The sequence below is a fragment of the Lissotriton helveticus genome, chromosome 8, assembly GCF_964261635.1.
Source record: "Lissotriton helveticus chromosome 8, aLisHel1.1, whole genome shotgun sequence".
Classification (NCBI taxonomy): domain Eukaryota; kingdom Metazoa; phylum Chordata; class Amphibia; order Caudata; family Salamandridae; genus Lissotriton; species Lissotriton helveticus.
Genome location: NC_136069.1, coordinates 983,643,484 through 983,668,790, shown reverse-complemented (window position 1 = coordinate 983,668,790; position 25,307 = coordinate 983,643,484). Strand labels below are relative to the sequence as shown.

Genomic DNA, 25,307 nt, shown 5'->3' with positions numbered 1-25,307 from the left:
CCCACTTGGGGGTTCATGACTCACTCAAGTTAGCTCCAGGTGCTGGTTTAGGATGAAGGGAGCCTGTAATGTCCCTGTGGATCTGACAAGGAGGCCAGCAAAATAGGCCTTGGAGTCATTCTGGAAGTCCTGGGCTCAGGTAACGAAGTAGGGCTCGAACAGTGGGGCATGCCTCTAAGGGTTCAAAACAGGATTCAACAGCAAAGCAGTCCTTCCAGGGACAAAAAAGCAGTCTTGTAGAGTACATATCAGGCCACAGCAGCAGGCAGACCTCTTAGAGTCCTTTCATTGGTCCAGAAAATGAACTGAAGAGTGGGTGTGAGAGCCCTTGTTTTACACCTAGTGCTTTCTTTGAAGTAGGGGAAGCTTCTAGAGGTTTTTCTTTGAAGTGCTTGCAATTTCCTGACTCCACTGACCTAGCTCCAGGCTGGCTACAGGGATAATACAGGGGTGGCAAGCCCTTTGTGTGAAGGCAAAGCAGAGCCTATTTAGTTGCAAGTGGTGCTCTGACCAGCTCCACCCTGCAGCTGATGTCCCATTCAGGCACACCTAATCCCACTACTATGTGATTGTTCAGAGGAATTCCCAAAGTCTAACTTACAACTACAACCAATCATGTGACCTAGGACAGGCTGAAGGCACCAAATTGCAAAGGGCAGGAAAATTCCAATTTTCTAAAAATGGTATTTTCAAAAGTATAATTTAAAATCTGATTATACCATTAAAGAGAATTTTTAATTAGAATTCCAAAGATACAGAACATGAAACGCTTATGTTAGGGCATTTGTTTGGTACAATTTATCACCCCTGAGGGTATACAGGTGCTGTTCTGTGATAAGGCAACCTAATGTTGTCCAAAGGGACAGGTAGGCCTCACAGTAGTGAAAAATACATTTAAGAGATTTTCACTACCAGGACATGTAAAACTGAAAAGTAGATGGCAAATCTTCTAATTACAATGTACCCTGCCCTATGGAATACTTAGGACCTACCTTAAAGGTGATCTTTATGCAATTAAAGGGGAAATTTAAGGCTTGGCAAGAGGGTTATATTGTCAAGTTGGCCTGGCAGTTTAAAACTGCATTCAGGCTGCAAAGGCATGCCTGGCACATGTTCTAAGGGGCTACTAAGGTGGGTGGCACAATGGGTGCTGCAGGCCCATTAGTAGTGTTTGATGTACAGGCCATGGGTATATGATATTGCACTCTAGAAGGGACCTATAGGTAAATAAAATCTGCAAAATAGCGGTAAGCCCATTTTACCATGTATAGGAGAGTGAGCACAAGCACTTTAACAGTGGTAAAGTGCACAGAGGCATAAGGCCAACAAAAACCTTTCAGCAAAAGAAATGGAGGGAAAGATGCAAAAAAAGTCCTAAGGCTGCCGGGTCTAACACAGGAGACAAAGGGCTTTGAGAGTGGGAAAGGCTGTTCCTCTCCTAAGCAGGATCGCCTGGGGGGGGGGGGGTATACAGCCCCTTTCTGATGTTAGAAGATGCCTGCCATATTACTGGCAAATGCAACCCACACTGGGGCCTGCCTGTTCTTTTTTCCCTTGACAGACTGAAGTCAAACCTAGGGGAAAGGGAGGGACTGACCAGAACCAGTTTTGAGGTTAGACAAAAGGGGGTCTCCAACACACAGACTGGCACTTGGTATAAAGATGGCACCCTAAGAACCTGAAATTTGAACACTCCTGGACCTTCTGGAAACTCAGATGTACTGCACTGTAGTCTGACGGAAGACTGCTGACCTCCTGTTTGGGCTGCAAGGACACAAGTAGCTTTCAGAGGCCTTTCCCTGCACCTGCCCAGCTGACCAACACCCACTGGACCTGCCTGGACCCAGTTGCCAGCCTCTGCTAGAGTGACTCTCAACCCACAAGACGTGCTCTTCACATCCTGGATCCTTGGCTAGTGTTAGAGTTTACTACTCCATCTTTAAACTGTAATTACTGGTCTTTGAGTGAAGAACCAGAGACTCTGAGCTTTCAGAGTCAAAAAGAGCCTCCCCCTGTCATGAACGGGCTTCACTGAGGCCAACGTGGAAGTTGCAATCCGACTGCCGACGAAACCCCCTCCCCCAAATGCAGACCCTGGAGTTCGTCTGCACAGTGCTATTCACATCAGCAGCGACCCCCCCACTTTTCCTGCCAATGTGACCATTGTCAACCAGCTCTTTGTGGTAACAATGACCCCTTACCTGCAGTCTTCTGCCAATGTGAAGTTCCAACAAGCCATCAACTAGCCACTCTCTGGATCCAGTCTCCAGCCCAACCACCCATGCCTCTTTAACAAGAGCTTCTTGTATGAATTAGGATTTAGTTAGAAGGTAAAATTTCCACAGGGACAAACCTGGTCCCAGTATCCGACCCGCACTCCATCATGGTCAGTCTTAACTTTTGACTTTGACTCAGTTCACTGTGACCAGATAAGCGCAATCAGCGCTTTGTGCTGTTTTACACTATTTGTACCAACACTTTTTCTTTATTCAGATCTCTGGTTCTACTTCTCGGATTGTTGTCATTCTGGTACATATATTCCTAATTTGGCTTTGGATTTTTCCTTTGTTGTCATTTTATGTTATTACTGTTTGAGTCCCACATAAATATTTTACACATTACCTCTACATTGGGCCTGGCTGCCTTTGTGTCAAGCTACCACAGTGTAATGCCCAGGTTTACTTAGTGACTTTTGTGGCTCACCCTGAAAATGATTCTGAATATTACCTGATATGGGCTTTCAACCCTCTCAACTTAAAACCGAATTTCTTACGTCCCTGTCCTGATACCTCTGCCACCTTAATACCATAATCCACAGGGACCTTCTCTTGACCTCAAACCATGGACCAGATGTACAAAGCTTTTTTACGTATACAAACAACCCGATTCGCAAAGTTGGTCCATTTACAAACACAAAAACTCATCTTTATATGTACCCAAATTGCGATTTGGTATTAGGAAAGGGCGTGTTTAGGGCGGCCCTTCCTAATAATGAATTGCAGTGGCATGTATGAATGTTTTACGACTCAAATGCGGTCGCGAAACATTCGCATATACCACCAACTTCAATTTGGTGGTAATCCATTCGAAATGGGAAGGGGATTCCAAGGGACCCCTTTGTGAATGTTTGTAAAAACATTTTTTGAGAGCAGAAGGTGGTCCCACGGACCACTACCTACTCTTAAATAATGAAAAGAAAACTTTTCTTTTTTCTTTATGAAATGCATTCTCTTTTCCTTTCAGGAAAACAGGCTGTATTTAAAAAAAATTATTTGGTAAAATGCAATCGCAGACATGGTGGTCTGCTCACCCTTGAAGACTACCATATTTGTGATTTGCGATTCCCAATGGGTTGAAAACCGAGAACTACCTCATTAGTATTTATGAGGAAAGTGTATTTTCGACCCACTGGGATTCACAAAAAGTGTATCACGCACATTTGTATATAGGTGTTTGCGATGATCAAATAGTGAATCGCAAAATTCGCAATTTGATCATCGCAAACGATAACCTTCGCATCACTGGCCCCCTATCATATATGATATTACTTGTGATATAATACATGACAACATTTGATTAGATCAACGGTGAGAACAGATATGAAGATTCAGGTGGGGTTACATCTCAAGCGCAAACCTGGTACATTTGCAAGTCATGCTCTGTCGGTACTACACACAGAGCATGCTTATTTGCCATGGACTGTTCTCAGTACATATATGCCAGCATCTTAGACTATGCTCTATTTGTACTGTACGCAAGGCTTTGTCACAGGACATTCTTATTATGCTTCGTGCACAAGCATGACCCCAGGCTAAGCACTGTGTGAAGCAAATACACCAACAATGACTTGATAGGGCGGTCAGGCCTTGAGGTTACGTGCAGAGAATGTGCCATCTGGACACATCGATTTCATCAATGATGTGGGGTTGTCATATGTGATACCTTCAGGGATGTTTCAGACATTGCTCTGTGTAGGTACTCTGAACAGTGTAGAGTTGCAGGTCATGTAAACACCATACAAGGTTATTGGTGATGTCGTTTGTAAAGTTCTTTGTGGTGTCATTACGTTTATGTGGAGAAGTTATGGGGAGTGCAGATAAACTTAACTTTGAAAAGCTGTCGTTGAGTTTACAAATCGTCTTTTTAAGCATGGCAGTATGTAAGGTAAGTGTTTAACTAAACAATTAACAGAGCTCATGAAAACCCAGTAAGGCCAAACCATTACTGATGTCCAAGTATGTACTTGTGCCAGGATGTACTAGGCAGTACAAATATGTGTCGGTATCAGTCTGTACTTCATACAATAAATGGTCTCCACCCATGCCTTGCCCTAAGTACCAGTGTCAGTATTTAATATTATCAGCATGCAAAGCGAGTGAGTCAGTATTATTTTGTGTTGGTATTGGAGCCAGAGCATGGACCATGTCCATGCCTGTACACAGGGATATTTAGCATACAGGGCACAACCCATCTCAGCTGTGGGAAGATTCAGACTCGTTATCTGATTGATTTATAAATATCTCTGCACTGAATTATATTACTATAATTTAGGAAGTGATACATTTGTCCATACATTCATTATCACAGTTATATGCATTTGACGTTTTATTTTTCGAAACATTTTATTGAAAAAAATGTAATTCATAAAAAATCGAGGTGATGTCAGTTTCACTGTAAGGATAAGTATAGCTTTTTAATCCCGCAACCCCCTCTCAAATAATAAAATGGCAACATTGTATTTGTCTTCTGTGAACGTTTAAAGAGGATGGTGGGAACTTTCTGAGTCTTCAACTGTCATCTATCTCTTCTTCCAACAGATGGAGTGCCCTCCGTCCCCGGGGCATTCACACTATTATACTCTCGGGCCAAAATGAGGAACTGGCTTCCATATTTTCTGGAATAGTTTATCCTTCCACATCATCTCATATGCCAGTGTTTCCACATTCAATAATACGCAAAGAGTCTTTAAACACATATTTTTTCACGATGCTGTCAACCTACCCCAGTACGTTAAACCGGCGGCATGTTTTGATGCTACAAGTAGAAAAGAGACTGCTTTTCCCATTGTGCTGTGCAAAGGATAAAGCTTTGTGAGCCTCTAACAAGACTGCTGAAAGACATTTCGGAAAATCAGGTCCCAGTAATGGCACATGGAACGTCTGCAAACATGAAGTTGGTGTAACAACTTTAACAAGAGTTTGGCCTAATATCATAAACTCCATATACCTAAATGAGTACAATGCCATTTATAAATGATTGCTTTTAATACTTCTTTTCCCTGCATATGCTGTGAAAAATCATTTTGTCTCCACAGATTATATTCACACTGATCCTCATTCATGCTGATTTTCTGTTTCCTTCCTCCAGTGTGTTTTGAAATGTTGCCCTTCCAGGAATCCCGACATGTTAATACCTTATAAATAAGTGCCACTGCCCGAGATTTAGCTGTGTTTTTATTAATCAATGTCTCAATCGTTTTGAACTAACTGGTCCCTCCCTTCAAGACTCTGGGTTGACCGGAGTGAATGATTTGTTCGTCCCTTTTTGAAAAATAATGCCCACCACTGCAACCCGCACCTCACCTTCAGGCCTCAACGCCTGGTGATATAATATCTAGGAAAAGTCAGGATTTCCTGACACTGGGCGAACAGTGAAGGATAGAAGATAGTTCTTAATTCATCTGACACACCTCAAAAATTTGCCATCATCACAGATGAGTTATTAATACCTGGTTTCCGCTGAGCCTTAGGTAGCCACGCTGCCTCCCTCAGGCATTCGCTTTCGAGTGTATGCCAAATGTACAATCACTTTCTTTTGCTTGTCTACATGCAATCATCCGTGTTTAAGGCTTAGATGAGATGTCTGTCAATGTTGAGGAGGTGGGGAATTCTTGCCCCCCTTTCTCTAGGTTTATGCTTCCCACTTTGAACTGGATTCAAGCTCCTAGTCCTTGCCAATTATAGTTTCAACAATATTCCTACAATTTCTGGATATTTGCTCTTTGTATGCTGAGAAGGGGTATACGAAACGGATGAAAAATTCTGGAAAACTTCATAGTTTTCAATGCTGCAACTCTCCCTACCAAGAACATATGACGACTGTGCCAATTACATCCATCTGCCTTAACCATCTGAGTAACTCTAATCAGATTATTACTCGGAGTCTTAAGGGTAGTTTTTGAAAAAACTATTCTGAAGTAACCTACCTCCTCTTCAAATCATTGAAATGTATGGAACTTATGAGACCTGCATATTCTGTTGTCTGCTATTATATTTAGTCCACCAGACTTAACCAAATTGGTCATGAAGCCAGAAAACACTGAAATCATTGAAGTTCTAACATCAGGGCCATCAAGGATGCCTGCAGTTCTACAGCTTCGGACTGCATTTCAGTTAGTCCCCCGCAAAGATCTCTATACCTCTGAAAAAATGACCAAGTAGTATTCTGAGTTGGTACTTAGAAGTTTTTCAGTGAGAATCCTCAAAAGCTCCCGAGCACCAGTGGGACCAATCTGCTTCAAGTTTGTGGCCTTCGGTTCCACGTTGGTGACTAAAGTGTCAGTTGAGTCCCGTGCAGAGAGGATTTTCCTCTCAAAAAGTTGGGGCTTAGAAGAAATGTCAAAGTTTTTCTTCAAGAAAGTACCAATGTTCCTTTCTGAAGTGTAACTTAATATATTTTTTTGAGATTTTTAACTTGCTGCCTTTCATTGTGACCAATCCACTTGGTGTATCCAACTCAATCTCTATCGTGGTGAGCCTGAAATTATTTGTTGGCCCTGCTCTACCAAAGCCATTGTTTTACGTTGGGCACTTTGTTTCTCTTGGTGCTTTTTCAATGTTGTTCTTAAACAAATAATCTCTCTGGTTTTCCTCATTGTATTTTTGTTGTTTTGGTCCCAAACATTTTCTCTATATTTAAAAATTAGTTGAAGAGTTTCATTGTGTTTAGTGTGACTTTTTCTACTGTAATGCACTCTTAAAACTTTACAGATTGCTGTTGATTTAAGCTTGACTGTTTTGTTTCATGTTAACATGGATTGAGCACAGGTTTATTTATTTAATTTAATTTGTGGAACATCTAGCAGGTGATGGCCTTATCCTTTGAGGTGGACGCTGATCCAACCCAAACAATAAACCACTTTCCAACAGGACTCATTCATGATCATGGTAGGATCTGCCTCGGAGTGGCATTCATCAGTATAATAAGTGTCCTTTGCAACAAATGTCTGAAAGTCTTGTAAAATCTAGTCAAGGTCCTAGGTTAGTTTAGGGTCCTATACAGCCTTTAAAACGGTGTCATTGGATAGAGGTGGCACCATCATTTTCCTGTCAATGTCTGGGATCCTAGCCAAAAGTACACTAGAAAGGTTGTGTGTCCTATCAGTTGCATTTGTACTATTGAAGGTATATAAACTTGTAACTAAAACAATGTGAAGCAGCCACTTTCAAATTAACACTGACCCCTAATTTCACCTTATCTGGCATGCTGATTTATCAGCCTCCAGGAAACTCTACTCAGTGGGCTAATACCTTAGCTAACTACATTACCCCACTCCATCTGGACTCAAACAATTTCTGTCTTATAGGGGATTTTAATTGTCATTTAGAGGACCTTTCAAACACTATTTGTACCAACCTGATAGATGACCTAGCAGCCCTGAATATTAAGCTACTTAATTCTGGCCCCACTCACAAAGCAGGACATCTATTGGATCCTATTTTTTCTAGTCTATCAGAACTGGTATGTTATTCTGCAATCCCCATATACTGGTCTGATCATTTTCTAGCTAAATTTACTCTCGAACTACCAGCCCTATTAGCTCCTTAACTCCTTTCACAGATTACATCGAGGAAAAACTGGAAAAAATTGGACCTTTCGGCGTTTAATAAAGCTCTTTGTGAAAATCCCCCTCCTAATGGCCTTAACATGGAAAGTGCAGCTATGGCACTCAAACTTGGCTCTCTGAAGCCGTTGATTCATGCCTTTCCACACCACACATAAAATTCAATAACCATCGTCCCCCAGCCCCCTGGCATAATGATTCATTAAAAGCTGAAAAAACAAAGTGCAAAGCACTGGAGAGACAATGGCGTAAATACTACTTACCGGAGAAGAAGGCTATATATACTAAAGCAAGAAATAACTAGCACAGTTCTTGTATAAAAACAAAAGCCTTGTATGTTTCCAAAACCATCACGGAGGCTACTAACCTATCAAAAACCTTGTTCAATATGGTCAAGGAATTCGCAGTCTCCCAAACTGTTGCAACTCCTGAACCTCTAAATGAGCTACAGTGAGACAATCCCGCCCAATTTTTCATAGGGAAAATTGACAACTTAATTTTGGAAATGAATAGCTCAAATCCTGACATCATTAGCCAAGAAGCAACGGAAACCGTCCCTGCCCCTACCGGCACATTAGATTGTTGGCCTCCCATTAAAATGGATGATTTTAAGACCATTCTAAATAGTATTAAATCAGGATCCCCCATGGATCCATTTCCTATTAATATTCTAAAGCAACTGGAATCTTCCCATCTGGAGGTAATTCTTGATACCCTCAATACTTCTTTCCTACAATCTACTGTACCTACCCTTTGGAAGCAAGCAATGGTGAACCCCTTATTAAAATAAACAATGGCTGACCCCGAAGTACTGTCCAACTACTGACCCATCTCTCTCTTACGTGTTTTCAAAAATTTTAGAAATACATGCCCACTCTCTTCTAACACATTTTCCAGAAAATAACAATTGTCTCCATTCTTCCCAATCTGGTTTTCGTGCCAGCTACTCCACTGAAACAGCACTCTTAGGAGTCACTGAAAAGATCCATAAGCTCCTAGATGACGGCCAAACAGTTGCCCTTATTTTATTAGACCTTAGTGCGGCCTTTGATACCATCTCGCACAAAAGGCTTATAAATACTCTGGTGTATGTGGTGCAGCACTTGAATGGATGTGTTCTTTTCTGGAAAATCGCACTTTTCAAATTATGTCAGCCTCAGCTTGCTCAAACAGTTTTATTTCACTGCATGGCGTACCCCAGGGCTCAATTCTTAGCCCTCTGCTTTTTAACCTGTATGTTAAATCTTTAGCAGATATAGCAGACAAAGTGGGTCTCACCCCCATGACCTACGCAGATGATTCTCAAATCATCTTCTCACTTTCGGATTCTAGTCCATTGGCTCCTCCAATCTTAAACAGGGTCTTACTGATATTTTTGACTGGATGACCATAAACCAGTTAAAACTAAACGGAGATAAGACGGAGGTTCTTATCTTAGGACAACATAAAGACCTTTGGAAATCCTCCCATTGGCCTACTCAAATGGGAAATCTCCCTGTTCAGACTAGCCATGTTCGTAACCTTGGTGTTATTGTGGACAGTTCTTTATCTATGAACCAACAAACCGGTAAAGTAGCGGCCCTATGTTTCACCATTTTAAACTGGCTAAAGAAAAATCTTTGAATGCTACCTGTTTCCACCCAAAAGACTGTAGTCAATGCTCTTATAACATCATGACTTGACTACGGCAACATCCTTTATCTTGGGTCAAATAAGGCCGTGGTACATAGATTGCAGCTAATCCAAAACTCTGCTGCCAGGCTGCTCTGTAAGGTTCCAAAAACATCTAGCATTTCCGGCCACCTATGTGACCTACACTGGCTCAGGGTGGAGAATCGCATTAAATTCAAAGCCCTGAGCTATATGTTTAATTTAAAAGCTGGCACCGCTCCCAAATATCTTCAAGCACTAGTGCATCCTTATATACCCGCTCGTCATCTACGATCTCAAACCGCGGCTAACTTCTGTGTGCCGAGGTTCAAACTTTCTAGAATGGGTGGGAGATCATTCTCCTATCTAGGCCCATTCATCTGGAATACACTTCCCATCTTCATACAAACAGAAGCCAACTATTCGCATTTCCGAAAAAATATTAAGACCTGGCTGTTTGATCAGTAACAGCTACGGAAGGTTTCTGCACTGCTGTCTGCTCCGTCTTGGCGCCGGGAAACCCTTTTTGGGTAGCTGTGCGCCTTATAAGCTTAACAAATAAAATAAATAAATAAAATAAATGGAAGCTATCCTACAAACATTCTTTCCTTGTGGTGCACTGCAATGCATCATTCTGGATCTTTTCCTGCTTCAATGTCTTCAACATCGAACTGTGTGTTTAAATTAGTCCTATCCCTTCTCTATGGTCCTAATCTGTCCTCTTAAGGTCAAAACCTTATCCAACACCCACTTTGATTGTGTTGCTTTATTTGTAGCTTCCACTGCTTAGAGTGCATGCTGCAATGGTTTACCTCTTTCCTTCTTCAGTTGTTTCACTGTAGCTTCATTCATAATGACTATGAATATCAGAGCGTTGCAAAGGATCTCGGTGCGCACATCCCCAGGTTATCTTTAATACATGATAAAATGTTGTCTTATACTAAACAACTCCTTAAGTAGGGCTTAATTCTGCTTCCATTAATCCCTTCTATCAGGCGACCCCCCATTCCTGGTCACTTGACAGAACCTTCAAGTGGTGAATTCATAAAAAGCAACTTATGTGTTAAATGTGTAAATGAACTGCTAGTGCATTCCAATTTACTGAATGGAATATTGCTGGAGTAATGTCTTGTGAAAAGAGTTCTTGCAATATTCATATGAAGGGTCTGTAGAATGAGTTCAGAACATTAATAGTGAAATACTGTTAAAAAATGCAACCTAATGCTTTCACAATACTGCAGGTACCTTAACTGTGTGCAATTATATTGAATCATCTCCTCTAACCTACTATGCACAGGCAGATTGAGGAGCTTCAGTCCTGTGACAAGCAAAGCTGCATTTTGCAATAACGTTGAGCCATGCACATAAATGTAATACACTCCGGCCAAGTAGTTAGTGGAGCAATGAGACATGGATTTGAGTGTTCTGACTAGATAAACTCCCAACACCACACAGTTTAAAGAGGACTTAGCTCCTTGTTAATTAAGGTTGGTTAATGTTCGTGAGGCAATACAAGCTTAAATTACTTATTTTACAGTGAATAATTGTATCATTCCAAGTAATTTCCAAATTACTACAATGTTCAATGGTGTTGTCCAAAGGACACATCGACAAATAAAAAACTGCGTGGGTCTAGTGCTGAGCGAATGGAACTTTGTACACTAATTTTAAACTACATTTCATTCACCTCCAATGTAGCTTAGTTTGACACAGGACCAGCTTCACTCTTTCGAACATCACCAGACTATAACTGGAATATTATAGACTGGTACCTTGCGATTCGAATGTATGTCTGTTGGGCCACCCCATCTAAACCTATGAGTACTTCTAAAATGAAGCTGGGGTTATGTGTCTTTTCCGCCCCACTTTCTGACAATGTCTTCTGCGGAATTTTGTTAATCATCAGCATTTTGCCATCCAAGTAGCCAGGGCTCTGTGAAAAAAAACAGACTATCTCTGAAAGACAGAAGTCCACCATATTTATAGTTCGCAACCGGCCCAGCATTGATCATAGCCTCTTTTGAGGTTTCACCTAGTCACTGGTTCCTCTGGAAGTACCAAATGTTCGGTGGCCGGCCTCTATTGGCCTTGATAGCTGTCCACCAAAACATTTGCTTTTCAAAAACAAACTCCCATAGTGAAAGTTTGTTTTTGAAAAAGAATAATGACCACCTCACTCAGGGAGTTTATTTTACCTTGTTGTGAAGGCCATTATTTAAATTTTTCTGTTCATGAATGCCAAGTTTTCCCTGGTGTGATAAACAGAAAAAAATGACATCAAAAGGTCAGCCCTAACAAGAAAGGGCAGTGTGGTGATCTAACTCCAATGGCCAGCACTCACACAGGCCATAAGAGTAAGGTTTTCACTGACAGAGTTAACGGGGCACCGCCAATGGAATACTATGGTCTGTCCAACTCTAAATAGGATGGGCAGTCAAAAGGTTTATCGGACAGGGTACTCCACCATGTTTGTGATGAAGTACCCCATCTGCCAAACTCTGAATCAGGCCTAAAATTATTTAATGCATATTATTTAATGCTAGCTACTAACATTTACAGTTGGAAGCACTAGATATTTGTGAAAATAAAAAGATGCAAAATGAACTATGAGGGATGAGATGAAAAGGCTTTCGAAGGTAGTATGAAATAATTGTTTTTCAGACCTCTCTTACTGTCCACTTGAAATATTCTTGTACAATCTGTATTTATCAGCCGAGGGACAATGGATTCTTTTCAGCTGTTCACCTTATAGATGTAGATTATCTTTGAAGATTTATGCCAGAAATACTCTGTTTGATGCTAGTTTCTCTGGAGTAGCATATCAAATGAGAGGATTCCTCGACCAGTACCCCCATTGCACAGGCCTTTCAATACATAGTTAAAATGGGTCCGAATCACCTTATAAAAATGTATGCCTTTTTCAGGTATACAGCTTAATACCATCATTCCTGAACTTGTCCTGAATATTGGCCTCACTCTATCCAGTGGTGTAACACAAATTGATGGGGCCTCCCTACAAAATGTGATGAAGGGCCGATGAGTTGGGAATATCCCACACAACTGTATTGACCTTGAGGGCTGAATTTGGGCCCCTGAAGGGTTTGGGCTTTCTAAATGGTTTCACCATTCTTCACTGCTGGGGCTGCAGGGCCCTGCGTTACACCCCTAACTCTGTATAGTACAAAACCTGTTGCATCGCGGACAGAAAGAACTTTTAATTCAATAGTGCAGTTGGTAATGGTTCATTGGTGCAGTACTCAGGTGGGACAAATTCATTCAAACTGTGAATGAAAATGTTTAAATTATCAACCAGAATTACACCCAGCTTCTAGTTTTAATGATTATTGGTCTGTAAAACATTTCCTGGAGGGGACCACAAAAAAGCACTCTTCTTGTTTTAGTAAGTTGCCTTGTTTTCCTCTGAGGAAATTCCTCACTTCTAAAGTTTAACAGCAGAAGCTTCTAAACTGGTTGATGGTATCAAGCCACTAATTGAACACTTGTCACCAGCATCACCCCTGAGCAAATGCAAGATCTAGCAACACAGCAATAGAATGACTGCCTGTAAGAAGTTCATAACATCTATCGATGAATTTACACACTATATATATTTACTCTCTTAATTACAACTGGTTTTGGAAATGTATTTTACTCTTTTATTGATACTGTTGGTTAACTTCTCATATCTAACATTCTGAAGAGTAGACTTTGTGTTCCCACAGATATAAAAGTGACCAAAAGTGGAAGGGCCGTTTAACCTCACACAGCACTGTACTCCTAACCCTCTAAACCAGTCTAGTTGGATAACCCACACATGTACTTTAGTATTTGATATCATATGTCATGAGATTGCTAATCATATTATTTTAAAATTCTTTTATGTAAAAAAGGATTTCTTAGTATGCAAATCTGTTATGGCAAACACATATAAAGTACACCCCGTCTTCAAAACCGTGCTTTTATAGAAGACACTAAAGTAATACAATTATATTATCGTGAATGGCATATGTAACCATATTACAAAATGAACATTTCAAAAAAGTTAATCAATTTCAGAATCACAAATCAGACTATATTAATTGTTGTGATTAATTTATGGCCTATTCCTCTCTAAATTTTAAGAATTTGGAAATGAAAAAAGACATAATTTTGTAAGTTTTCTTCTCTATGAGCCATATCTAAGCTCTGATGGAACCACTGGAACATACCCAACTAAAATACCATTTGTTCAACACAACCCAAAAATACAAATAGCATCTATGTTGATCGCCAAAGCAAAAATCATATGTTTAGGTATCTATATTACATATTTGAATATTTATTAGTATGAAGATGTATTTATTTCTGTTCATAAAGCTCTTCATTGCTTGAAGGTATCTCAGGGTGTGCCACTGAGGGGCCTTGGTGTTGGGTTTGTGGGGTAAAAGAATATAGATGGAATCGTAATCAATGGCTGAAGATAATATATGATTACTACACTATTTTTCCAATATATCTGGAATACCATTGGTAAGTGGCATGTGTAGTCATGCACCAGGTGGTAGGCTGTTCCAGATAACATTAGATGGTGTCTTAAGCAAGTCCACTTGTAAACAATCATATAGAAGACAGTTACAAGACAAAGTGTTACACCAGAGAACCTTAAAATAATATTGAACAGTAAATCACTAGAGAGAGACATTTCTGGTGTTTCTATGAGCCAGGAAAAATGGTTGGCTCAGAGAGTTGGGATACCATCCTCGCATACAGCAATCTGAACATGTGGGTCTTCAATCCCTTAAAAAACCAGAGGTACATTCTTGGTATCAAACGTTCAGTAGTAAATCAAAAGTTCTGCATATAAAGAGATCTTTACCCAAATTTTAGAAATAATCACTGTCTGGATGGGGAATTACTTTAGGTTGGCTAATCTCACATTTCTGGATGACTGATTACTCTAACATACCTCAGAAAAGTAAGTAGTGTAGCAGCCGTTAAGCACTGTGTGATGCAGAGTAATGAACCACAATCATTCCTAAATGTGAAGCCAGTGAAGGTAGGGGTGTAAGACAGGCCCTACAGCCCCTGAGACATAAAGCACAGGTGGTGTTTGACTCATTTGAAATCACAATTAGTAGGGCACATGACAAGTGTGTTCCTTCCTATTTGCAATTTTCTATGTAATTAATCAATTATTTGTGGCGCAATTACACCACACAAACCACTGAAAAGTTAGCAACACCTCAAAGGACCATGGGAATTTGTGTCAGGTGTCCTCAGTGAAGTGGAAATTTGTCCATTGGAACTATGGCCTGCTTCCGCTGATGTATTCTCAAATAGGAAACATAATTTCTTTAAAGCAGCCCATGTTCCCTTTCAGTACGTAGGTGGCTTTAAACAGACAATGCCTCCTTTTTGGAAATGCTAATCTTGGATTGATCCTCTGATGGCCCTTGAGTGTCAACATCCCTGTGTTCAGTAACTATCACAGGAGGTCGCTTATAAGCACCAGCCTGGTCAATATTGATTAGAATGGTCAATCTGTGCCACCCTGCTACTGGACATTTTGTGATGAAAATTATTTGTGGATAGGTCGCATTGCAAAATGACAGACAAATCACAAACATTTGATCCACAATTTGTACCCACTATGTGCAACCTGTTTGTTAGTTTACTTGTTCTGGTGTCTATATTCGGCTAACTCATTTTTTGTTCCTAACTTTTAGGATTACATCCTATCCTCAAGTAGTGATAGTACAGCTAAAAAAGAGTGCTACGTTACTGAGAAAAGAACTCTCATAGATAAGGGTCCATGATAAGGAAATGTACATTTGGTTCAAAAATAAGTAGGCCATGTGGAAACACCAATTTGTGTTTGGCCCACTCATTAAAATTACATTTTACAATATTTGAAAATAAAATAGGTTTTGGAGAGCTAGAGGATAGAAAGGACATTAAAATATCAGGGCTTTGCATACTGATGCTTCACAGTGATTACCTACAGATTTATTTATTTGCAAACAGCTTATCATGTAGACTTCACATCTGGCAAAAACTCTTGAAAGACTAGTGTTTTCCTTTTTGATAGTGAGAACCCACTAAATTAAACCCTAGTTTTAGCATTCCCTTATTTATGCACTGTTTTGCTTGACTGTTGTCTGGAGTTTGAGGAAAGGAGTCTTCAAGCCCTTCTGTTGTTTAAAGTTCCAATTGAAAATTGATGGTCACCAACACAAAAAGTGGCTTGAGCTGATGGGTATGGCTAGGAAGGATGTGATGGCCAATAAAGGTTGCCCTTACTCCTCCAACTCAATCCTTCAATAGACCTAGACGAGCATCCTTCCCAGGGACATCCAATATATATGTGATGTTTCTAGTGATGGTACACACATACTAATAAGACAGCCCAGAAGTGAATACCAGACCGCCCTCGTTTGGGAGATTGATAGTACCCAGAAGGAATCAAGCATCAGCAAACTCTCTACCACCACCCCCCTATAATATTAAAAGCTCCCCCATTGGGTGAACTAAAAAAATAAGGGCACTGAGCTGAGGGAGCAGTAACACATATATACATTATAAGGGTATCCTAGCAACACCTATTCACAATATATCTATACAGCATTAGAACAGTAAAGGAGTTACCCATTAACTGGGAGCTTGCTAGGGACAATTTCATCAATCAATCAATCAATCAATATATACTTTATTGGATTTGGAGAATTCAAAGGAAGATGGAAAGTGTAAGTGAAGCCATTACAAATATAGCATTTAATAAGTCTTTACAAAAAGAAGTATCATCCTAGACACTAATGTCATCGTGAATTCGATTATGAGTGAGAGAGTAATTATAAATGTCCTCAAAATATGAATCCTTTTTTCCTTAAAATTGATGACTGCAGTGCTGTTCTCACTGGTTTTATAAATGTTTTCTGCCTTATCGAAAGGCAATCTTACACTATGCTTCCAGATTCCACACCAACAACAGAAGATTTGACTTTATCAAACTAGTCCAAGAATTCTTTTACTAGCCACATCTGAAAGCCTGATTGAAAGCATGATTTAAATTCAATTTAGCCTCTCTTACCTCAATAAACCATTATACATTTGTAGTCTGTTAAACTTATTGGAAATCCCTCTTAGTAAGAAAACCTGACTTGACACACATTTTAGAACACCAATATTTAAACAAGCAGTCCATGCTTATTTCAACATAACAGTGACTTTGCTACACTGTTCCCTTCCACCATTCTATCCACCCAAATATCCTCCTTATCCTTACTCAGGACCTTAAAAACCCTTGCATCTTTTTACCTCGGTTAAAATGATCACTCCTACTAAAAATTAATCAATGCTATTGGCCCATTACATTCTTATGACTCTGTTCTTCCACTCTTTCTGCCTTTGTTTTTCACCCCATCCCACGTTTTTATCTTCCCAGTGGCACAAAATGTTACTTGCAATATTTCAGACCTTCTGTTCTTATTTTCAATAATCCTGAAGCTATTGTGAATCATTAAGCGGCAGCACAACCTTTCTATGTTGAAATATTTTATTAAGGGATGGCAGGAGAGGATGAAATATGAGAAAGGAAATCAAATTTGTAAATCGTGTATGTAGATATTACTAGTATCTTATTGAGTGTATGATATAAATGGCAGTAGATGTGAAACTTAAGCTCAGGGCCAGTGCAAAAACAGGATTGTGTGCAACTGTGTTTTTTGAACAAATATGAATCTACTAGGTTTGCGGCATATGCCACCCTCTGGTGCCTAATTTGTAGATTATTGCAAAAAGGATCAAAAGTGGCTTAAAAAGGGGACACTTATGGTGCACGCAATAGAAGAAACCTCACAAAAATTAATTGTTCTCCTTCCACCTATTGATCACTGAACACACAGTTTGAATGGATACCAATGAGTTGAAACATTTGCAAGACAGTATTAATGTAAGCAATTCATGTAGAAAAAGGAATCTTGTCTGTAGCATGAAACTCAAAATACATTCTGATACATTTAAACTGATTCAAACATGACTTAATTGTCAAGACAATATGTTGCTTCATATTTCGGGAAAGTCAATTGAGATTAGGGCCAGTGCAAATACAGGATTGTGTGCAACTGTGTTTTCTGTACAAATATTAATCTACTATATTTGCTGCATATGCCACCCTCTGTTGCAAAACTTGTAGATTATTGCCAAAAAAGGTTCAAAAGTGGCTTAAAAAGGGACACTCATGGTGCACCGCAATAGCAGACACTTTACAGTTAATTGTTCTCCATTCACCTATTGATCGCTGAAAACATTTATTGAACAGGTCCTTATGAGTTGAAACATTTGCCAGACAGTATTATTGAAAGCAACTCTTGTAGAGGATGGAATCATGTCTGTAGCATGAAACACATTCTGATACATTTAAATTTGATTCAAAATGACTTAATTGTCATGAAAACATGTCCCTTCATATTTTGGAAAAGTCATTTGACTCCTTAGACAATCTGCTCAAAGCTACTGTTATTTCAACAGGGCACCCAGAGTAAAAAAAAATCCCAGGACATTAGTAAAGGTCACACTTTTTTTCCATAAAACATGCATGTGGAAACTTGTTTTTTCTGAAGTCATTGTTGTATGTTTTACACAATCTATTTTTCTGTTGGTGTTGAAAGCTTGAGTGTTATTAAAGTCCCGTTCCATCACTTCCATAGATGACAATATTATTTGTTGGAGAGTATCATTTTAAGTAGGATATGGTGAACATGTATACATTTCTTTCATAATAAGAATTTGTATTTTGCAAAGCATTGGACTCAATTTTGTATCACCATGTGATAAAATAATAGGAAAATATTGCAGCAGAATGTACTGCATAAGTCCACATAAACTGATTTCTTATCTTTTTGTTTTTTAAAGTGACCTTTCATAGCCATAGAAATTCCAAGGCTCTGCTTAAGAGCAAATATTCTTTAAATTCCTAGTTGAAGGTCTACATTTTGGACAATATCTTTAGATATAACTGTAATGCAATAGTAAGTCCCATATTAAAGGAACCTTGGCTTAATTAACCAGGTTACACATTTGTTTTTTAGGTAAACTAAATGTCAGTACAGTGTAAAACAAATGCCTACTAGTTCTGGTTTCCTCCATTATGAATGCAACATTTTCCTGAATTCATTGCATCCTATTGATGTAGCAGTATATTACGAGCTCACGTCTGGAACTTAGTGGAATTGTTAGAGAATTTAAAAAAAAACTAAAAATGCAATTTCAGAACAATATGGCCGTGTTTAAGCAAATATCACTAGATAAAAAGGAAGTGAAATTACCCTTTTAGATCTCCAACATCTTCAGAAATGTTTATCATGTTACAAATATTACACAATAATAATTTCTGTATGTAGACACAGAAAGTTAGATAACAATCACGCTTGTGCTAAAGTTTGCAGTCTCCAACACATAGAAATATTTTCAGAGTTATTTTAATGTAGATCCTAAAAGCAACTATTCAATTTGCACTCTTAAACTCTTAAATACTACAGCTCTTAGTAAATTAGAGTCTCAAAGTGAATTTGTTGAGGAATTTAAAATTGAAAGGCACCATTCTTACCATGCTGAATGTATAAAAACAAGGATGGCATTAAGAGGGAGTGATAGTCGGTAACTTAACATACAATACACCTGTCATGAAAAAAGAGCATGGAACATATTTATATGAAAAAACAATTTACATTTGTGCAGGGGATGGTTGTTTGAAAATCAGACATGTTACAGTTTAAAAAGTCAACGTGACACAGAAATGTATGAAGAGTTGAAAAGGTTAACACTTGTAATGCCATGGAAACATGAACAAAGCAAAACAAATAAAACCAGCAATTATTGCTAACTATTTCCTGGCACTGTTTGACTTATGGATCTATATTTTTCCAAGGGTCTTGCCCACAGACATCTCCAGAGATAAGTCTTTGTATCAGAAGAGAAGCCTACAACTTTTGTATTGTTAGTAGGAATCAGTTAGTAGCAGCTGCAAACAAGTAGGTTTGCAAGTAACAACTCACAATTGGTGCATAGTTCTTTCGCCGGAACTGAGCAAATTTGCTTTCAATGTCTCGCCAACGCTTGTTGAGCTTGATGAGGGTTGGCTCCAGTGCTTTGGCAGCCCCGCTCCTAGACAAGCTTTCAGCTTGTCTATGTACCATGTTCAGATCTTCTTTCGCTTTCTCCAATTCTCCATCAATCTCCTATTGAGCAAAATCAATACAATGGCCCAGGGTGGTTAGCTAACCAAATTAAGGGACTTCTATTTAGCAGTAGTTTAGCAGTAGCAAAACATTCTTGCCGAAGATTTAACTAGTCAGTTGTGCATAATGTTTTGTATGAATTACATGCTTGCAGGAAGTGACAAAGCCTTACCACATATGCAAATGAATTTCATAAATTTCATATGGTTTTCAATCTCTTACATGTCCTAAATATTGATAGTGTTACTGGGCATTAAATGGTGTGCCATATTATTTAATTTACAGTTCTGAACCTGATTTTACTGACCAAAATGTATTATGAATTAAATTAATTTACTGTATTTGGGCTACTCACTGTAGTTGAAATATAGGTGTTGCTGACTGTGGAGCTCTAGCTGAGTCCTGATTTTTCAAGTGAATGGCAAACTCAAGTCATAATAAAGCAAAATAGCATAATGACAAATGAAAAATGTACCCACAAAATAATAACTGAGAACAGTTTGCACACAAACGATTATTGATTTTGACAATGAAATATGAGTATGTTTTGAGGAAACAGTGTGCTAAAATGAAATAGGGTTCATCCGTAGAAAGATAGTCATTTGTTAATCTGGAACAAAAATACATATTGAAAACAATTAAAATGTTTATTATAAAAATCATGTCATATTTCTGAAACAAAACACATATTCACAACATATCTCTAAATATATTAATTTATTTGTTACTATTTATATTGTAAAAGCACAATAGTGCAGTCTGACAACTAAACTGGGTTTAAAACTCTAGGAGAATTTGGTAAATCGAGCAGAAAAGATTTGTCACCACATCATTCAAAATCATTTGAGATAACACATACTATAAGCAATCACATGGGAAATTAATCAAATCCAGAATCTTATTAGTTCATGCAGATGGTCAGATGTGAGGGTCTAATAGAATTTTAGCTATGATTTTAAATGTGCTACCATAAAGCAGAAAATGATTACTTACTTTAAACAACAAAGAATCAACATTTTCTGAAGCTATGTCATCTGCAAAATCAGAATGTTGTGCAGAAGCATATGTATGTGTTTTCCGTTTCATTGCTGCACACTCTCGAATTTTCACTGTGCGTTTCTGCTCTCCTAAATGGATTTGAGCATAGAATGTGTTAGTGGCAACATCTGTTGTCAATTAGATAAGATTACCCATGGCATGGTGATTCAGGTTTTACAGCTAGAGGTGCATGTTGTTCATGTGAATCATTTTTCTAAACTTTTAGTTTGTGGTGCCAATTGAATGCTCCATTCGTGTAGTATGTATTTTTGCTGTTTCATATGTTGTGTAGAAATACCTTTAGCCGCCTGCCAGAGTTGGATGTGGGTCATCCCCTTTCAGTCACTGAAGACGAAGATTTCTTATCTTTAGCCATATGTTTTTGATCAACACAAACTCTTGATTGTATAATACAGTTATAATGCCTTTCTTTCTGGTACCATCACTTAACTCAGTCTTCCTGAAAACAGTGAAATTTGGCTGAACTAAAAGAATTGAGAAGAGAATGAAATAACTTGGAAATAAATTAAAGATGTATAACAGAAGGGAAACCAAAATTGTAATGCGTAACTCAAAAATGACCTCTGGAATTGGTAAGCAAAAAGCAACGTAGTTGCTGTGGCGTATTAGAAGCTAGGAATATTCTAATCACATTAAGAAACTGTGCTTTAACGCATGGGCTCCTCAAAAACACTAATATTGAAATTAAACATGGATTTGCTGCCTATTTTTAAAAGGTCTATATGGGTGAACTCCAATTAGACTACTAGTATAGTAAAGTTGTTTTAGATTCTTTCGATATGCTGAAGCTTCCCATGGAAGGTCCTGGGGGTTTAGATTTCCCCACCATGAAAGATGAGTTAGGAATTAAGCTCAGAGACATGAATAACTAAGCTGAGCGTTTTAAGCCAGACAATTTAGATTTACATCACTAACGTTTACGTTTTTCCACCAAGCATTGGATAATTTTTCTTTCTGGAAATTTAGTAGGTCGGAAAGAAGGAGAGGACTACACTAGCTGCATATTATACCAGCAAATATCGCTGGTAAATTGCTATACAGGTATATTATCGAAATTAAAATCAAACTAGTAAGTAGCTCGCAATGTCAATATCTGACAATGGGTTCACTCAAGAACCTTTAATAATGGAAGAAGAAGTTGTATTCATATTAAGGACACATCCATGAAGGTAAGCTACATGAATTTATGGCATTGCAATAGATATTTTACAAGCCACAGATTAAGACTCAGTCAAAGTAGGTACCAAACAGTACAAGCAGATTTGGAAAACATTATAATTGTCAACAGACAGTGAGAAATGAGTCTACACGAGATCTCAGTGCCTGCAACAACCTTATATTTTCTCTAATTTCACATGCTAGCAAAATAATGCTCAGGATAATTCAACACCGGTTAGAGCCATACATGTGAAGAGAATATCTACAGGTTAAAGCCATACGTGTAAAGAGAATATCTATGTGCAAGCTTGGGTTAGGAAAGGCTGCTAACATTATTGCTGATGCCCAGAATGCATAAAGGAAATGAATGTGTGCTTTAGTAACTACATAACAGCCTTAGATTGTGTCCAAATTGCCAACCAGGGGATTGTCTTTATGAAACTAGGTATCCCGGATAATTTCATTTTTTCAATGTATATTCTGTAGATTGGCTAAGAAACGAGAGTAAAGACAGAATATGATGACACTGTTTCCTGATTTGCAAAGTAGTGAAATAAGTCTGAAATCTTTTACTCTACCTACTCTACTTGTATAAAGAGCAGATACTGAGTGAAGCCAGTCTAGAAGATGAACATGGATTAAATATTGGCAGTAAAAACATTAACAATCATCCGTAAGCTAATAACACAATTCTAATAGATGAAAGATAAGAAGACCTAAAATCCCTCATACTATTAGTTAAGGAGCATCTTCAAAGAATGGGACTTTTAATAAAGGTAGAGATGAACAAAGTTATCACAAAAAAGTACAGCAGCCAACTTTAAAATCAATGGCGGAGGGGGATGTGACTGACTAACCAAAATGGCTGAAAATCAGAAAGGAACAACATAGCACCTATTTGATCCTAACCCACCCTGCTTCTAGATGTCATTGGGTGACTATCAGCTGGTGATCCACAGGGTAGGTGGCCCTTTATTGTACGTCTCTTATTGCACCAGAGTCCTGTGCTGTACTGCCGGCTTGCAGCTGCATGTGACTAGAATATGGCCCAATAGCAGAGTGATGTCTTTGATGGCTGCGGGCTGGGTAGAATTGATTGAATTGGTCTGTGCAGTCAGTTCCAGGAACGGTGTATAAAGTAAGGAATCACCATATGGACTATTGTGAAGGGGCTTAGAAGTCGCCAGAAGCGCTGATGGACTGGAGTTGTCCAGTAGAGACTGGTGTGTCCTGGGCCGGCATGCCTTTGCTGGCGTGCACTTTCTTGATCTAAATGCACTAAGCCTTCCCTCAGGCACAAGCTCACCTCAGAGCGAGAGGCCTTCTCCTGTAATGAGGAGTCCACAATGTGGAGGAGGCTTGGCAGACTTGGGTCGGACAGTGAGGGTGGGCAGTGGTGAAGCAAAAGACTGCAAAATTGCCCACCCACACTGTGCCAGACAGGCAGCCCCATAGTCAAATCTCCCAGCATGGCAAAAGATTATCCAGCACACAATTTGCAGCAAAGAGCATCTTACCAGCAGGACCACAGTAGAAAAACCCAAGCATTGGTTCATCCTTTTTCATTGAGCCAATCCTCTAGGCAATGTATGGTTTCCTAAGTGTTCTGGAGAGGAAGACTGAAGAGGTCGGTCTAGTGATTCCCTGATAAGACAAGACCTTTGAAATTTAGTTGATAGGGTGACAGAGGTGGAAGACTAAATCTTAAATCGTGAAGCCAATGTGAAAGTGTTGCCCAACTCTCAAATCATCCAAAATCTCTGAGGAGCATGTGGAAGACACAGTAGTGTGTGACAAATGCAACAACCTGCACTTTGTGAGATTTACAGAGGGTGTACAAGTGGCACATCTAGAACTATTTATTGAACAATGGATAATAATTATTGTTACAATAGTGTAGCTCTCCTTGTGCTTACTTGGGCTCAATCAGCTCTCATTCAGAGGGTCTCACTTGGTGCTCCACTCAATGATTGCTAGAATTTTCAACTGTAAGGATCAGGATAAAATCCTCCAAGACATATGTACTAGTCCCAGTGAAAGTGTAAATAAATGCCAGTGCATTGCACTTAACTTTGGGAATTTCATATTACGCTTCATTTTTCAACATTCATGCCAATTTGCCAAGTTTCAAAACTACAGTCCATTCGTGGAAATGTTTTTACCACAAGTACTTGAGTATTAAACGAATGGCAGAACATGTGAGGCTGTTGCTCGCACCACTCGTGCTTTTCACGCTAATTTACCATACCTCCATAAGTAAAAAATTGAGGTAAGGATGCATTTTGTGCTAAAATATAGGCTTAAATGATGGATTAGAAATACTCATAAATTCACATAATTTTCTGAAATTTCAAATGCTTACACAAAAGCAAAGCATGTGAAATTTGCACACCCCTAACAATTACCCTCGAACAATTTCACTTGGAAATGGCAGGATCATGGTGTTTCCAGACTAAACCATGAGGAAATCCTTTAAGGCTGTCAAGCACAAGCTACCTGTAAAAATATTTGTTACATATTCTTATACCTGGATAAGATAAAGCAATCTTCCATTCCAGATCATATTCTGACAAGGCTGAAGACGCTTGAGAATGGGTGGAGGACAGACCAGGAATGCAAGGAGGAGAGTCAAACCATTCTAGCTCTTGCTGGCCTGATAGGGGTGCAGCCTTGCCAACCTTGGGTCTCCAACCCTGATATGTCATCTGAGCAGTCTCCTGACCAGCAAGAAGCTACCTTGGACTTACCAACTACTGAAATGGCAGCAGACACATTGGGTTAGGGGATGGGCGGGAGGTGGGACAATCGATATCTTCTCCAAAAATCACCTAACTCTGATATTGCACATTAGACTCCTTTACGGTTTTTGCTGAGCTAAAGTGACATACACACTCATTGTTCCAGTTTCCCTGCCTATCTATGAGCTCTGTCATGGTTTTTCAAGTGGGACTCACACCCCTTGCTCCTAGGTTTTACGGCCTAATGGGCCTACATACCTCAATTGTTAGTTCTTTTTTTCTGATCTCTGTAAGGTCTCAAAGAAAAGGGTTTGAGTTGTGTCCCACAATGCCAACTTAGGGTCCACATGGAGAATTATGTTTTTTTGTGGGCCCCCAAGTTGGGCAACTGGGAGCACAAGTAGGTGGGCAACAGATGGTTCATATTTAAACTGAAAGGTGGGGGGAATTTGGGGATTTTGGTTTGGTAGTTTGTTGGTTCTATCCAGAAGGCTTTCCAGAAGACCCAACATTTTTGCTGGCCTACATGACAGAAAACATCATGTATCTAGGCATAGGATTTCTACTAAAATCTACTTCTCAAGTCGATGACACGTGATTTGTTAAGAAACGAGCTGACCATCTGCATATTTTAACATTGAACAT

General features: G+C 39.1%; 1 protein-coding gene across 7 annotated transcripts in view; it reads right to left on the bottom strand.

The window, feature by feature from the left end:
- DMD (dystrophin) overlaps nucleotides 1-25,307 on the bottom strand; it is a 6,826,337-nt gene that overhangs the window by 4,207,338 nt on the left and 2,593,692 nt on the right. For all 7 annotated transcript variants that reach the window (XM_078657819.1, XM_078657824.1, XM_078657821.1 and 4 more), the window contains exon 41: nucleotides 19,525-19,707. In XM_078657819.1, the coding sequence (XP_078513945.1) occupies nucleotides 19,525-19,707 (183 nt within the window). The remainder of the gene's footprint in view (nucleotides 1-19,524; nucleotides 19,708-25,307) is intronic.